General features: G+C 44.5%; 1 protein-coding gene across 1 annotated transcript in view; it reads right to left on the bottom strand.

Moving 5' to 3' along the window:
• Positions 1 to 1,330: 1,330 nt before the first annotated feature.
• Positions 1,331 to 15,756, bottom strand: part of LOC124649583 — a 123,120-nt gene continuing 108,694 nt past the window's right edge. The window contains exons 2-4 of the mRNA XM_047189187.1: positions 1,758 to 1,967; positions 1,453 to 1,671; positions 1,331 to 1,366 (exon numbers count right to left, since the gene is read on the bottom strand). Of these exons, the coding sequence (XP_047045143.1) occupies positions 1,331 to 1,366; positions 1,453 to 1,671; positions 1,758 to 1,967 (465 nt within the window). The remainder of the gene's footprint in view (positions 1,367 to 1,452; positions 1,672 to 1,757; positions 1,968 to 15,756) is intronic.

The following is a 15,756-nucleotide window of genomic DNA, read 5'->3' as shown; positions in this document are numbered from 1 at the left end:
CGAGCCAGAGGTTCTGGTGCTGGTCGATGGCCATGGTCGTGCGGGCGACGTGGTCGCGGCGAGCAGCATGTTGTGGCGGCGGTTCGATCGACATTCGACGGCCTAACCCTGTGTAGAAGGAGGAGAGGCCACGCTGAGGGGAAACCCTTGCCCGTTTGGGCCATGATGGCGACGTCCGCGGACGCCGTCCCCTTCTTGAAGGCGTCATGGGGCTTCTCTCCGTCTTTCTACGGTCTCCGGGTGAAAATCCAAGATCCTCGGATCGGGCGGTGGCGGCACTCCGGTGTCGCGATCTTCTTGAAGACATCGTCTTGGAGTCCACAACAAGCAGCTCTCCGAAGGTTGTGTGGCGAAGGTGACTTCGTTTGGCGATCTTCGGCAAGGCTTGCTTCGTACCCTTCCCTTGTTGAGCTCCCTTGGTGCTGCTCTCTAGTGTGTGGGCAGCGTGGGTCGGTTCCCGGTGGTGGTTGGCTTCCGGTGGCGTTTCTGCGACGGAGGGGTTCTGTCGACGGCGTGCATGTTCGATGGCTAGCTCTCGGGTGAGCTGAGCTCCGGCCCGACACTGTTGCTGTCCAGCTCTTCTCCGGTTCTTCGTAGTCTTAGTAATGGCCGACCCTGTTGTCCGCTCTTCCGTTTGTAGCTTCTGTTGGTAGTTCGCGTGGTGTGTGGTGCGTTTTGTAAGCTGGGTTCAGCACTCTGTATCTTGTCGCCGTTGGAGGCTTTGTTAATTCAAAGCTGGGCACTTTCGTGTCTTTTATCTAAAAAAAAAGTAAGTAATACATTCAATTTTTAACAAAGTTGAGACATTTTTGGTGGGACAGAGGGAAGAGGGAATACATCGGATGGCTACTTTTTATGCAAGTTAACCTCACAGTAAAAATTAATAGTTTCAGTGACATTTTTAGCGGTCAGAGCATGCCATGCCTTGCCATGATATTTTAGTTTCCATTTTATCAGGAATTATTTTTGAGCGAAAATTTTGTTTGGAACCATGATAAATCAAGTTGCCCCTCAAAATGGAAGATAATGCGGATATTTCCCAGGTAAACCATAGAGCATCCAATATGCACATAATTATACACACAACCCACCGTTCTTACAAGAGCCTCACAAACCACCTTGCAAAAACCAACCCAAATGTAAGAGAGATTTACAGAGAGAAGAATGAATAGTCCAAGCAGCATCGGAGAACAATCCCTTGGAAGCTGAAGTCTGAAGAGAAGAAACGGAACTGACACCCAGAAGCCCATGCATGTACAGCCTCTGGCCGATGTTCATAGTTGCAGATGACTAAAGATCAAGGTTGCGTTCAGAGCTTCAGATGTGTGGGTCAGTCTCTGGTTTGAGGCAGGAAGCACCCGAACATCTGCACGTACGTGTACAACGTCGACGCATTATTTCAGCCCAGGAAATGGATCGAAACCACGTACAGCCGAAAGTTGGCGCGCGTACCTTTGAGTAGAAGGGGGTGTGCCGGGTCTGGGAGCGCCTGGCGTTCGCGTAGGTCTCCGGCGACGGCATGCGGCGGCGCGGGACGCCCGGTGGCGCGCCGCGGGCCACCTCCCGGTCCCGCTTCACCCTCTCGAACTGCACCGTGAACCCCTGCGCCGCCGCGCTCTGCTCGTCCCACACCCCGAACCTGGGCACCGCCACCGGCCTCTGACGTCCCCCCTGCATATATATATCGCCGCGAACTTGCTCTGATGGCCGCCGCGGTGGCCGCCCGGGTCGGACGCCACGCTGCTGTTGCTCCCGACCCGGCGGTGCTGCTGCTGCAGCCCCGCGCGGTTGGAGGCAGCCGGGGTGATCAGCCGCGGCGGCGCGTCCTCCTCGGGGTCGTTGGGGTTGTAGGGGCGCTGGAGCGGCGGCGCGGTGGCGCCCTTGTTCTCGCGAACCTTTTCGAAGTAGACGGTGTACCCCACATTGTCGGTGTCCCAGGTGCCGAACTTGGGCACGCTGGCCCGGTTCTGCACGCCCACAAAATCAAATCAAACCATATACCTTCTGTAGAAATCAATCCATGTTTATTCTACTCTGTTGGTACATTTCTCATGCCACAACGTTATGTTCGATCCTACACATGAAATTCTACCATGCCTAGTAATTAATACTCTTGAAAACATCTTCCAAAACAGAGAGTCATTTGTCAAAGATTATTTTGTCATATGAAATCAGTGTTGCTTGTTTATCTTGATGCATCAATAGAATCACTACCTAAAATGTGGTGATGCCACAAGGAGGACGCCATGCTGTGGCGCAACCACCTATCCGCATGTGATTCAGACAATTAAACATTTTCAAATTACTGAAAATTCAGGTGGGGATCCTCTCCCCCGGTGAACGTTTCAAAACAAGTGTGGCGGTGTTGGCAGGGTGGAGAGGAGCATGAAAATAAGCTACGACAGTCATGATAACGTTTTTCCATCCTCATCAGGTTCACCGTGGAAGTCGGATTCCCTATTAAGCAGCTGAATTCAAATTGTATAGGCATAGTTTCATATTACTATATTTTTTTTTTTTTTTGAGAAACACAGTACAAACGCAGGCGCTCACATACACGCGGATACACTCACCCCTATGAACGCACACACGCACACCCTACCCCTATGAGCATCTCCGGAAGACTGAGCCGGCGGATTGGATCTTGAAATTGACGAAGTCACCACAGGCGCTTCGCTGTCGACGGGAACGTCGCCTCCCACTGAATGAATATTCCGCCTTTATGAGACACACAGATGTCAAATCTGGGATTTGAACTCTGGTGGGCTGGGGGTACAACCACCCTCCTAACCACCCAACCTCAGGTTGGTTCTCCATATTACTATATTTTTGTTCACAAAAAAGTAATTTATGTAACATGTATGTGTTATAATGAAAATAATTTAGTTCCAAAGACCAAATATTAATGTATATGCTCTTACAACATCTTATATAAATTTAAAAAAATTGTATGCATGAAAGACCTTCTAATCCCCGTCTCCATATTAGACAATAGGGATCAAATTTCAACACAACCATCCCATGAAGGATGAAATCTTCAAGGGTTTGCAAGCACTACGGGAGAGATGGAGTATGCCGACGGCCGCCAGCCGTCGGCACAGCCCAGAAGGCCGTCGGCACAGGCTGTGCCGACGGTGACCGTCGGCGTAGCGTCGTCGGCACAGTTCTGGTCGGGGTCTGCCCAATCACCGTCGGCACAGAATGTTGTGCCGACGGTTTTACCGTCGGCATAGTATTTCAAAATTTTCAAATTTATTTTCGAAAAAATATTCAAAAAAAAGTTTGAAAAAAATAAATATTTTTTTATTTTTTTCAGTTTTCTTCTTCTACTTTTTTACTTGTTAATCTTTCACAATCACACTTAGTACACTTAATCTTAGGTCAAATTGCACTTGTGGTCAAACTTCCCAGTTGGTCACCCATCCTCACACTACTCCCGCTCCGGCACGCTTAACTTCTTAGTTCTCTTCGGATGAGCTTCCATGAAAGAAATGACACCTTGATGTTAATATTACCATATCTATCGTATTAACCCTTTGACCGTGATGTCACACCTCTATATTTTTGAATTCTAAACAATTAATTAAGTAAACAACAATGAATATATATATAAATAATAATAATATAGAATTTGAAAAAACAATTAAATGATTTTATTTTTTGTCTTTTTATTTAATATGGAATAATTAATATCAGTAAATGCGAATTTGGCAAATAATATATCTAAATTGATCAGAAAAATGAGAGGAATACAAATATGACATCCATATCATCTTTTGAACCTAAAAAGTTAACTTACCCAAAAATTATGAGCATTAGATCAAGTACCTCTAGTTTAAATTTGAGTGATTTTATCGAAAATGAGGTGGGAAACGGCCTCGGCATGGCATAGTTTACCGAAACAAGGTCATATTTGGCACGTGTGTGGACCCTAGGATGGGAAGCAAGACCCCGGACGCGGATTTCTAATCCGACCCACGGACAGCCATCTTTTCATTTTTACGTGCCCAAACGGTTTTTATTTGTGAAACAGCTACATGGGGCGCATTTTAGTATGACGTGAAACCTTCGTGCGATGATATTAGACCACTTACGCACCACCTATCACATGACATGTGCACGCGTTAGCTTTTTGGGAACCCATGCGGCTTCCGGCGGTGTCCCGCCGAATCCGCTGGAAACTTACCGGATTTGAACTAGGGGTGAACTATCCGTCGCTCCAAAAATTCCGAAAAAACTGTTTTCAGTTCAACGACGCATCACTATATGTGCTAATTTTTGTCCGTTTAGTTTGTTCGCGAATGGGTGCACCCGCACGCCCGGTACGGCGATACCGCATGTCTCGGGGGTCCTGTTTTGGCCAGATGGCAATTTGAACGAAGTAAAAAAATCCCACGGAGCCACGTGACGTCATTTTGTATGTCATAGTAACTATTCTGTTTGTTAAAACTGAGATACGGCAATTATTTTGAAAAACCCTTCACGAAAAGGGCTATCCCGTCCGGAGTTCTATGGTTTTCAGGGGAAATGAGGTGGGAAACGGCCTCGGCATGGCATAGTTTTCCGAAACGAGATCATATTTGACACGTGTGTGGACCCTAGGATGGGAAGCAAGACCCCGGATGCGGATTTCTAATCCGACCCACAGACGGCCATCTTTTCATTTTTAGCGTGCCCAAACGGTTTTTATTTGTGAAGCAGCTACATGGGGCGCATTTTAGTATGACGTGAAACCTTCGTGCGATGATAGTAGACCACCTACGCACCACCTATCACATGACATGTGCACGCGTTAGCTTTTTGAGAACCCATGCGGCTTCCGGCGGTGTCCCGCCGAATCCGCTGGAAACTGAGCGGATTTGAACTAGGGGTGAACTATCCGTCGCTCCAGAAATTCCGAAAAAACTATTTTCAGTTCAACGACGCATCACTATATGTGCTATTTTTTGTCCGTTTAGTTTGTTCGCGAATGGGTGCACCCGCACGCTCGGTACGACGATACCGCATGTCTCGGGGGTCCTGTTTTGGCCAGATGGAAATTTGAACGAAGTCAAAAAAATCCCACGGAGCCGCGTGACATCATTTTATATGTCATAGTAACTATTACATTTGTTAAAACTGGGATAGGGCAATTATTTTGAAAAACCCTTCACGAAAAGGGCTATCACGTCCGGAGTTCTATGGATTTCAGGGGAAATCAGGTGGGAAACAGCCTCGACATGGCATAGTTTGCCGAAACGAGATCATATTTGACACGTGTGTGGACCCTTGGATTGGAAGCAAGACCCTGATACGTCTCGAACGTACCTATAATTTCTGATGTTCCATGCTTATTTTATGACAATACTTACATGTTTTGCTTGCACTTTATAATGTTTTTATGCATTTTCCGGAACTAACCTATTAACAAGATGCCGAAGTGCCAGTTCCTGTTTTCTGCTGTTTTTGGTTCCAGAAAGGCTGTTCGGGCAATATTCTCGGAATTGGATGAAATCAACGCCAAACTTCCTATTTTTCCCGGAAGCATCCAGAACACCGAAGAGGAGTCGGAGGAGAGCCAGGGGGCCACCACACAGGTGGGCCGCGCGGGCCACACCCTGGCCGCGCCGGCCTGGTGTGGGGCCACCCTGTCGCCCCTCCTGCGCCGCCTCTTCGCCTATATAAGTCCTTTCAACCTAAAAACGCGATACCTTTTGACGAAACTCCAGAAAGACTCCAGGGGTGCCGCCGCCATCACGAAACTCCAATTCGGGGGACAGAAGTCTCTGTTCCGGCACCCTGCCGGGACGGGGAAGTGCCCCCGGAAGCCATTGATACGTCTCCGACGTATCGATAATTTCTTATGTTCCATGCCACATTATTGATGATTTCTACATGTTATATGCACACTTTATGTCATATTCGTGCATTTTCTGGAACTAACCTATTAACAAGATGCCGAAGTGCCGGTTCTCGTTTTCTGCTGTTTTTGGTTTCGGAAATCCTAGTAACGAAATATTCTCGGAATCGGACGAAATCAAGACCCGGGTTCCTATTTTTCCCGGAACCATCCGGAACACCCGAGAGCCGCCAGAGGGAAGCCCTAGGGGCCCCACACCACACCCTGGCGCGGCCAGAGGGGGGGCCGCGCCGCCCTATGGTGTGGTGGCCCCAGGCCCCCTCCGAGGCTGCCCTTCCGCCTATTTAAAGCCTCTGTCGCGAAAACCCTATTACGTTGGACGAAACCCACAGAAACCTTCCAGAGCCGCCGCCATCGCGAAGCCAAGATCTGGGGGACAGGAGTCTCTGTTCCGGCACGCCGCCGGAACGGGGAAGTGCCCCCGCAAGGCTTCTCCATCGACACCGCTGCCATCTCCACCGCCATCTTCATCACCGCTGCTGCTCCCATGAGGAGGGAGTAGTTCTCCATCGAGGCTCGGGGCTGTACCGGTAGCTATGTGGTTCATCTCTCTCCTATGTGCTTCAATACAATAATCTCATGAGCTGCCTTACATGATTGAGATTCATATGATGATGCTTGTAATCTAGATGTCATTATGCTAGTCAAGTGAGTTTTACTTATGTGATCTCCGGAGACTCCTTGTCCCACGTGTGTAAAGGTGACAGTGTGTGCACCGTGTGGGTCTCTTAGGCTATATTTCACATAATACTTATTCATTGTTATGAATGGCGTAGTGAAGTGCTTATTTATATCTCTTTATGATTGCAATGTGTGTTTGTATCATAATTTATCTATGTGCTACTCTAGTGATGTTATTAAAGTAGTTTTATTCCTCCTGCACGGTGTAATGGTGACAGTGTGTGCATCCGTGTTAGTACTTGGCGTAGGTTATGATTGTGATCTCTTGTAGATTATGAAGTTAACTATTGCTATGATGGTATTGATGTGATCTATTCCTCCTACATAGTGTGAAGGTGACAGTGTGCATGCTGTGTTAGTACTTGGTTTAGTCGTGTTGATCTTTCATGCACTCTAAGGTTATTTAAATATGAACATTGAATTGTGGAGCTTGTTAACTCCGGCATTGAGGGTTCGTGTAATCCTACGCACTGGTGTTCATCATCCAACAAAAGAGTGTAGAGTATCCATTTATCTATTCTGTTATGTGATCAAAGTTGAGAGTGTCCACTAGTGAAAGTCTATTCCCTAGGCCTTGTTCCTAAATACTGCTATCGCTGCTTGTTTATTGTTTCTATCTGCGTTACTACTGCTACCATATTACCACCATCAACCACACGCCGACAAGCTATTTTACGGCGCCATTACTACTCGCTCATATTCATTCATACCACCTGTATTTCACTATCTCTTCGCCGAACTAGTGCACCTATTAGGTGTGTTGGGGACACAAGAGACTTCTTGCTTTGTGGTTGCGGGGTTGCATGAGAGGGATATCTTTGACCTCTTCCTCCCCGAGTTCGATAAACCTTGGGTGATCCACTTAAGGGAAACTTGCTGCTGTTCTACAAACCTCTCGCTCTTGGAGGCCCAACACTGTCTACAAGAATAGAAGCTCCCGTAGACATCAAGCTATTTTCACGGCGCCGTTGCCGGGGAGGAAAGGTAAAAGGTACTCACACTCCGGATCTCGGCTACTAAGCTATTTTCGCCGTTGTAAGTACTCAAAGCTATTTCCTTTAGATCCTGCAATTGCATCTTTTTGTTTCTTGTTTACACTAGTTTGGCATAATGGACAAGAATGAGCTTCTTATTCTATTTCCTGATTTAAAACATGGATTGTTTGATGCGAAAATTAAAAAACCTATGAAATCTTATTTGCATGCTGGTAGTAATATTAGTATGAACGCTTTGAACACCATTGTTGATAATGATATAGAAAGTTCTAAGCTTGGGGAAGCTGGTTTTCATGATCTTTTTAGTCCCCCAAGCATTGAGGAGAAAATTTTCTTTGATGATACTTTGCCTCCTATTTATGATGATTATAATGATAGTGGTCTTTTGTTGCCACCTACTATGGAGAGTAAATTTTGTTGTGATTATACTATGCCTCCTACACTTGATGAGAATAATAATGATAGCTACTTTGTTGAATTTGCTCCCACTACAACTAATAAAATTGATTATGCTTATGTGGAGAGTAATAATTTTATGCATGAGACTCATGATAAGAATGCTTTATGTGATAGTTATATTGTTGAGTTTGCTCATGTTGCTACTGAAAGTTATTATGAGAGAGGAAAATATGGTTGTAGAAATTTTCATGTTACTAAAACACCTCTCTATGTGCTGAAATTTTTGAAGCTACACTTGTTTTATCTTCCTATGCTTGTCACTTTGCTCTTCATGAACTTGTTTATTTACAAGATTCCTATGCATAGGAAGCATGTTAGACTTAAATTTGTTTTTGAATTTGCCTCTTGATGCTCTCTTTTGCTTCAACTACTATTTCTTGCGAGTGCATCATTAAAACTGCTGAGCCCATCTTAATGGCTATAAAGAAAGAACTTCTTGGGAGATAATCCATGTGTTATTTTGCTACAGTACTTTGTTTTATATTTGTGTCTTGGAAGTTGTTAACTACTGTAGCAAACTCTCCTTATCCTAGTTTTGTGTTTTGTTCTGCCAAGTAAAGTCCTTGATAGAAAGGTTGATACTAGATTTGGATTACTGCGCAGTTCCAGATTTCTTTGCTGTCACGAATCTGGGTCTACCTTGCTGTAGGTAGCTCAGAAAATTAAGCCAATTTACGTGAATGATCCTCAGATATGTACGCAACTTTCATTCAATTTGGGCATTTTCATTTGAGCAAGTCTGGTGGCCTAATAAAATCCATCTTTACGGACTGTTCTGTTTTGACAGATTCTGCCTTTTGTTTCGCATTGCCTCTTTTGCTATGTTGGATGAATTTCTTTGATCCATTAATGTCCAGTAGCTTTATGCAATGTCCAGAAGTGATAAGAATGATTGTGTCACCTCTGAACATGTGAATTTTTATTATGCACTAACCCTCTAATGAGTTGTTTCGAGTTTGGTGTGGAGGAAGTTTTCAAGGATCAAGAGAGGAGTATGATACAATATGATCAAGGAGAGTGAAAGCTCTAAGCTTGGGGATGCCCGGTGGTTCACCCCTGCATATTCTAAGAAGACTCAAGCGTCTAAGCTTGGGGATGCCCAAGGCATCCCCTTCTTCATCGACAACATTATCAGGTTCCTCCCCTGAAACTATATTTTTATTCCGTCACATCTTATGCACTTTGCTTGGAGCGTCGGTTTGTTTTTGTTTTTTTGTTTTGTTTGAATAAAATGGATCCTAGCATTCACTTTGTGGGATAGAGACACGCTCCGCTGTAGCATATGGACAAGTATGTCCTTAGGCTCTACTCATAGTATTCATGGCGAAGTTTCTTCTTCGTTAAATTGTTATATGGTTGGAATTGGAAAATACTACATGTAGTAATTCTAAAAGGTCTTGGATAATTTGATACTTGGCAATTGTTGTGCTCATATTTAAGCTCTTGCATCATATACTTTGCATCCATTAATGAAGAAACACTTAGAGCTTGCTAATTTGGTTTGCATATTTGGTTTCTCTAGAGTCTAGATAACATCTAGTATTGAGTTTTGAACAACAAGGAAGACGGTGTGGAGTCTTATAGTGTTTACAATATGTCTTTTATGTGAGTTTTGCTGCACCGTTCATCCTTGTGTTTGTTTCAAATAACCTTGCTATCCTAAACCTTGTATCGAGAGGGAATACTTCTCATGCATCCCAAATCCTTGAGCCAACCACTATGCCATTTGTGTCCACCATACCTACCTACTACATGGTATTTCTCCGCCATTCCAAAGTAAATTGCTTGAGTGCTACCTTTAAAATTCCATCATTCACCTTTACAATATATAGCTCATGGGACAAATAGCCTAAAAACTATTGTGGTATTGAATATGTACTTATGCACTTTATCTCTTATTAAGTTGCTTGTTGTGCGATAACCATGCTTCTGAGGACGCCATCAACTATTCTTTGTTGAATATCATGTGAGTTGCTATGCATGTCCGTCTTGTCCGAAGTAAGAGAGATCTACCACCTTAATGGTTGGAGCATGCATATTGTTAGAGAAGAACATTGGGCCGCTAACTAAAGCCATGATTCATGGTGGAAGTTTCAGTTTTGGACACATATCCTCAATCTCATATGAGAATAATAATTGTTGCAACATGCTTATGCATTAAAGAGGAGTCCATTATCTGTTGTCCATGTTGTCCCGGTATGGATGTCTAAGTTGAGAATAATCAAAAGCGAGAAATCCAAAATGCGAGCTTTCTCCTTAGATCTTTGTACAGGCGGCATGGAGGTACCCCATTGTGACACTTGGTAAAAACATGTGCATTGCAAAGATCCGGTAGTCCAAGCTAATTAGGACAAGGTGCGGGCACTATTAGTATACTATGCATGAGGCTTGCAACTTGTAAGATATAACTTTCATAACTCATATGCTTTATTACTACCGTTGACAAAATTGTCTCATGTTTTCAAAATAAAAGCTCTAGCACAAATATAGCAATCGATGCTTTCCTCTTTGAAGGACCATTCTTTTTTACTTTTATGTTGAGTCAGTTCACCTATCTCTCTCCACCTCAAGAAGCAAACACTTGTGTGAACTGTGCATTGATTCCTACATACTTGCATATTGTACTTGTTATATTACTCTATGTTGACTATTATCCATGAGATATACATGTTACAAGTTGAAAGCAACCGCTGAAACTTAATCTTCCTTTGTGTTGCTTCAATACCTTTACTTTGATTTATTGCTTTATGAGTTAACTCTTATGCAAGACTTATTGATACTTGTCTTGAAGTACTATTCATGAAAAGTCTTTGCTTTATGATTCACTTGTTTACTCATGTCATTACCATTGTTTTGATCGCTGCATCCACTACATATGTTTACAAATAGTATGATCAAGGTTATGATGGCATATCACTTCAGAAATTATCTTTGTTATCGTTTTACCTGCTCGGGACGAGCAAAACTAAGCTTGGGGCATATGTAGTGGATCTATCTGTAATACTCTATGTTGATACGTCTCCGACGTATCGATAATTTCTTATGTTCTATGCCATATTATTGATGATACCTACATGTTTTATGCACACTTTATGTCATATTCGTGCATTTTCTGGAACTAACCTATTAACAAGATGCCGAAGTGTCGGTTCTCGTTTCTACGCTGTTTTTGGTTTCAGAAATCCTAGTAACGAAATATTCTCGAAATTGGACGAAATCAAGTCCCAGGGTCCTATTTTGCCACGAACCTTCCAGAAGACCGAAGAGCATACGAAGTGGGGCCACGAGGGGCCACCACCATAGGGCGGCGCGGCCCAGGTCTTGGCCGCGCCGACCTGTGGTGTGGGGCCCCCGTGTGGCCCCCCACGTCGCCCTTCCGCCTACTTAAAGCCTTCGTCGCGAAACCCCTGAGGCGAAAAACCACGATACGGAAAACCTTACTGAGACGCCGCCGCCGCCGATCCCATCTCGGGGGATTCCGGAGATCTCCTCCGGCACCCTGCCGGAGAGGGGATTCATCTCCCGGAGGACTCTACACCACCATGGTCGCCTCCGGAGTGATGAGTGAGTAGTTCACCCCTGGACTATGGGTCCATAGCAGTAGCTAGATGGTTGTCTTCTCCTCATTGTGCTTCATTGTCGGATCTTGTGAGCTGCCTAACATGATCAAGATCATCTATCCGTAATACTCTATGTTGTGTTTGTCGGGATCCGATGGATAGAGAATACCATGTTATGTTAATTATCAAGTTATTACATATGTGTTTTTTATGATCTTGCATGCTCTCCGTTACTAGTAGAGGCTCTGGCCAAGTTTTTGCTTTTAACTCCAAGAGGGAGTATTTATGCTCGATAGTGGGTTCATGCCCGCATTGACACTCAGGACGATGTGAGAAAGTTCTAAGGTTGTGTTGTGCTTGTTGCCACTAGGGATAAAACATTGGCGCTATGTCCGAGGATGTAGTTGTTGATTACATTACGCACCATACTTAATGCAATTGTCTCGTTGCTTTGCAACTTAATACTTGGAAGGGGTTCGAACGATAACTCTGAAGGTGGACTTTTTAGGCATAGATGCAGTTGGATGGCGGTCTATGTACTTTGTCGTAATGCCCAATTAAATCTCACTATACTTATCATGTCATGTATGTGCATTGTTATGCTCTCTCTATTTGTCAATTGCCCGACTGTAATTTGTTCACCCAACATGCTTTTATCTTATGGGAGAGACACCTCTAGTGAACTGTGGACCCCGGTCCATTCTTTTAATACTGAAATACAAATCTTCTGCAATACTTGTTTCTACTGTTTTCTCTGCAAACAATCATCTTCCACACAATACGGTTAACCCTTTGTTACGAGCAAGCCGGTGAGATTGACAACCTCACTCGTTTCGTTGGGGCAAAGTACTTTGGTTGTATTGTGCAGGTTCCACGTTGGCGCCGGAATCTCCGGTGTTGCGCCGCACTACATCCCGCCGCCATCAACCTTCAACGTGCTTCTTGACTCCTACTGGTTCGATTAAACCTTGGTTTCTAACTGAGGGAAACTTGCCGCTGTGCGCATCACACCTTCCTCTTGGGGTTCCCAACGGACGTGTCAACTACACGCATCAAGTTGCCACTAGTGTAGATAGCTGGGAACCCCGGTCCATCTTTCATCATCATATACTCGTTCTACATGTCATTGGAAGTAGTATCAACTATCTTCTGGTGCCATTGCTCCTGTGTTACTATTACTGCTGCTGTGTTACCGTTACTACTGCTCTCATATCACTGCTACTTTCACATCACCCCTGTTGCTAGTGCTTTTCCAGGCGCAGCTGAATTGACAACTCAGTTGTTAAGGCTTATAAGTATTCTTTACCTCCCCTTGTGTCGAATCAATAAATTTGGGTTTTACTTCCCTCGAAGACTGCTGCGATCACCTATACTTGTGGGTTATCAAGACTGTTTTCTGGCGCCGTTGCCGGGGAGGCATAGCTCTACTCATAAGTTCACCTGGGGAGTACACTACACCTCTCTCTCTATTTTATTTTACTTTGTTTTGCTTAGTTTACTTTTGCCTAGTTTATTTGTGCTTAGTTTATTTCTGTCTTGTTTTATTTTTCTTAGTTTACTTTTGTCTAGTTTCTTTTTGTCTTGTTTTACTTTTCTCATATACCCAAAAATCCATAAAAATTTGAAAAACCTAAAAATTAAAAACTGCTGTTATGGGAGAACCCATAACCTACTTGGAGCTTATAGAATATTATAATAATTATAGAGAATCAAGAGCGGGAAAAGTGATGAGTGATGTGATAGAAAAATTGAATACAATTTCTAAAATCTTGCTTAAACGCCATGATATAAACTGTTGCTCTCAACAGGACACTAAACATCTTAAATTTCAATGTGGCTTTAGTGAGGAATTTTTAATTAAGAACTATAATCGGAATAGCTATATTCATTTTGGGTTTGAAGAGGTAGAGCAATTTGTCATATTTATGGGAGCCTCCGAGATAGAATCCTTCATGGTTAAAAATTATGAAACTTGTGTTGTTTGTAAGGACCTTAAAGATTATGTCTCTTCTATCCTTAATTTTTGCAATGAAATTTACACTGATAATCCTTATATCATTGATTATAAAGAGAGACTCATTAATGCACAAGAATTCACTCACAATTTGCAGGGACCCGTGGAAGAAGAAATTGATGAACCTGAAAGCTCATTGGATGAAAAAGAGGAGGAAATTGATGAACCTGAAAGCTCATTGGATGAAAAAGAAGAGGAGAGTGATGAACAAAAGGAGGAAGAATGGATTAGCTACCCATGACATAGGCATCCCAAATGGGCCTGCCGGAAATAATACCCGGGGTTTATTGAAGGCCCACTATCCGAAGAATAAGAAGATTGGAGAGCCCAAGATATATTAAGGAAAGTAGAGTTGTAATAGGAAGTATTGTTTGTAATCTGGCGGGATGAGTTAGAAACCGTCCCGAACTCTGTAACTTGTACGAAACGAAACCCTCGGCTCCACCTCCTATATAAAGGGGGAGTCGAGGGGCGAAGAGATCATCGAATCATTGTTCACAAACCCTAGTTTTCATAATCGTCGAGTACTTTTCGGCTGAAACCTTCGAGATCTACTTGCCCTCTACTTCTAACTAAACCCTAGCCTATAATCCGTAGGCATTGACAAGTTAATCCCTTGTCAATTGGCGCCGTCTGTGGGAACTAGCGGCGTAAGGATCTGATCTCGATGGCACGTTCAAGGTCTTCGACATCGTCAACCGGAAGCAACACTATGGATCGAGGTAAACAGATCGCTGCTGGTCTTGTTGATTTTGTTCCTCACCCACCCTCCCGTTTGGATGCATATGTGTATCTGGCGGAGCCCATGGAGATGACGTTCAGAAGGTTTCACTTTCGTGTCGAGAAGGAAGGATCGTATCGTGTCGAAATTCTGATTTCGTCGGGATCGTCGGCGGTCGATTCCGATTTTTCAAGCTATGCATCGTCAACCGAGTCAGAAGAAGAAACTTCGGCAACACATTACGTCGGCACCGAGCAAGAGAGAAACTCGCCAAGATCTTCAGCGACACATCGTTTGAGTCATCTGCGGACTCATATATAAGCGATGGCTCAAGCAATGTCGACAGTTACGACTTCATCGACAAATCCATCACAGTGGGCAAGGTCTTCATCAATCTCAACAATGATGTCACCAAACCCAACATAGATGTGAGTACGAAATATCATCAGATTTATGCTATCGAAAATCAAGAAGAAACATCGGAGGCTTTCGACGATTTGGGTAATCCCTATGTCGATCCCTCAGATCTAAGGAGAGGTATGGGCACTAAATATGACGGGCCCGCACCACGTGTCAGAGTTCAACTTCCACAAGCAGCTTGGGATAGAGCCGCAAAAGCTTTAGATGGTTCGGAGCCAATGACGACAACGGCTACGGCTCAAGAACTGCAAGCTTATCAATATAGGCTCGCACGAGCTGCCAGAGAAATAGAAAAACAGACAGCTGAGTTGAACAGGAGAAAGGAGGCAGCTTCTGCATCCAGCAGGAGAAGGGCAGATCTAAGTCGACAATCTAGAATTTCGGATGATAGACACAGGGAGGCTCGGAACAGAGGAAGATCAAGGTTACAACACATACCCGAAGCAGAAAGAGAGCACTTGGTTCAAAACCTCGACATGTCCTTTATGTCGATAGACACAAGAGGAAACATTATCCCTAAGACACCAGAAGCTGGGTATATGGCGACACAAGCTTACATCCTCGCATCTAGGCCACCCCCAGGAGACCCAAGGGAAACATTATACAATATGGCGTTAGCAGGGGTTGGAGCTATGGGGACAGCGTTTGTATCAACGCCTCCCGAAGGAGCGGCAAGGCAAAATAGTCCACGACCTGCAGCAGCAACGGCGGCAGTTCCTGAAGGACCAAGCGGAGCAAGAGATACAGGAGCACAAGCAAGGGTCGATAGAGCGAGGCAAAGCAGAAGGGATCATCGGCAATCCCCGGAGCTTAACGACGAGGATATGTGCGGCCTGCCTGTTGACCGCCAAAACCCACCGTCGGGCAGCGACAGTCAGCACTAGTAGAGCCGGGAAGAGCCTAGAGCTGCGGCTGGCTGAGACCCCTCCGAGCGACGGCCCGCAATGCTCTTCTGGTCACACGCGGCGATGCGAAGTGCAGGGCGTGCCACCTGACCTATACCGGTC

Source organism: Lolium rigidum, chromosome 1, assembly GCF_022539505.1.
Source record: "Lolium rigidum isolate FL_2022 chromosome 1, APGP_CSIRO_Lrig_0.1, whole genome shotgun sequence".
Classification (NCBI taxonomy): Eukaryota; Viridiplantae; Streptophyta; class Magnoliopsida; order Poales; family Poaceae; genus Lolium; species Lolium rigidum.
The sequence above is the reverse complement of the archived record's forward strand: the minus strand, read 5'-3'. Positions and strand labels throughout refer to the sequence as shown.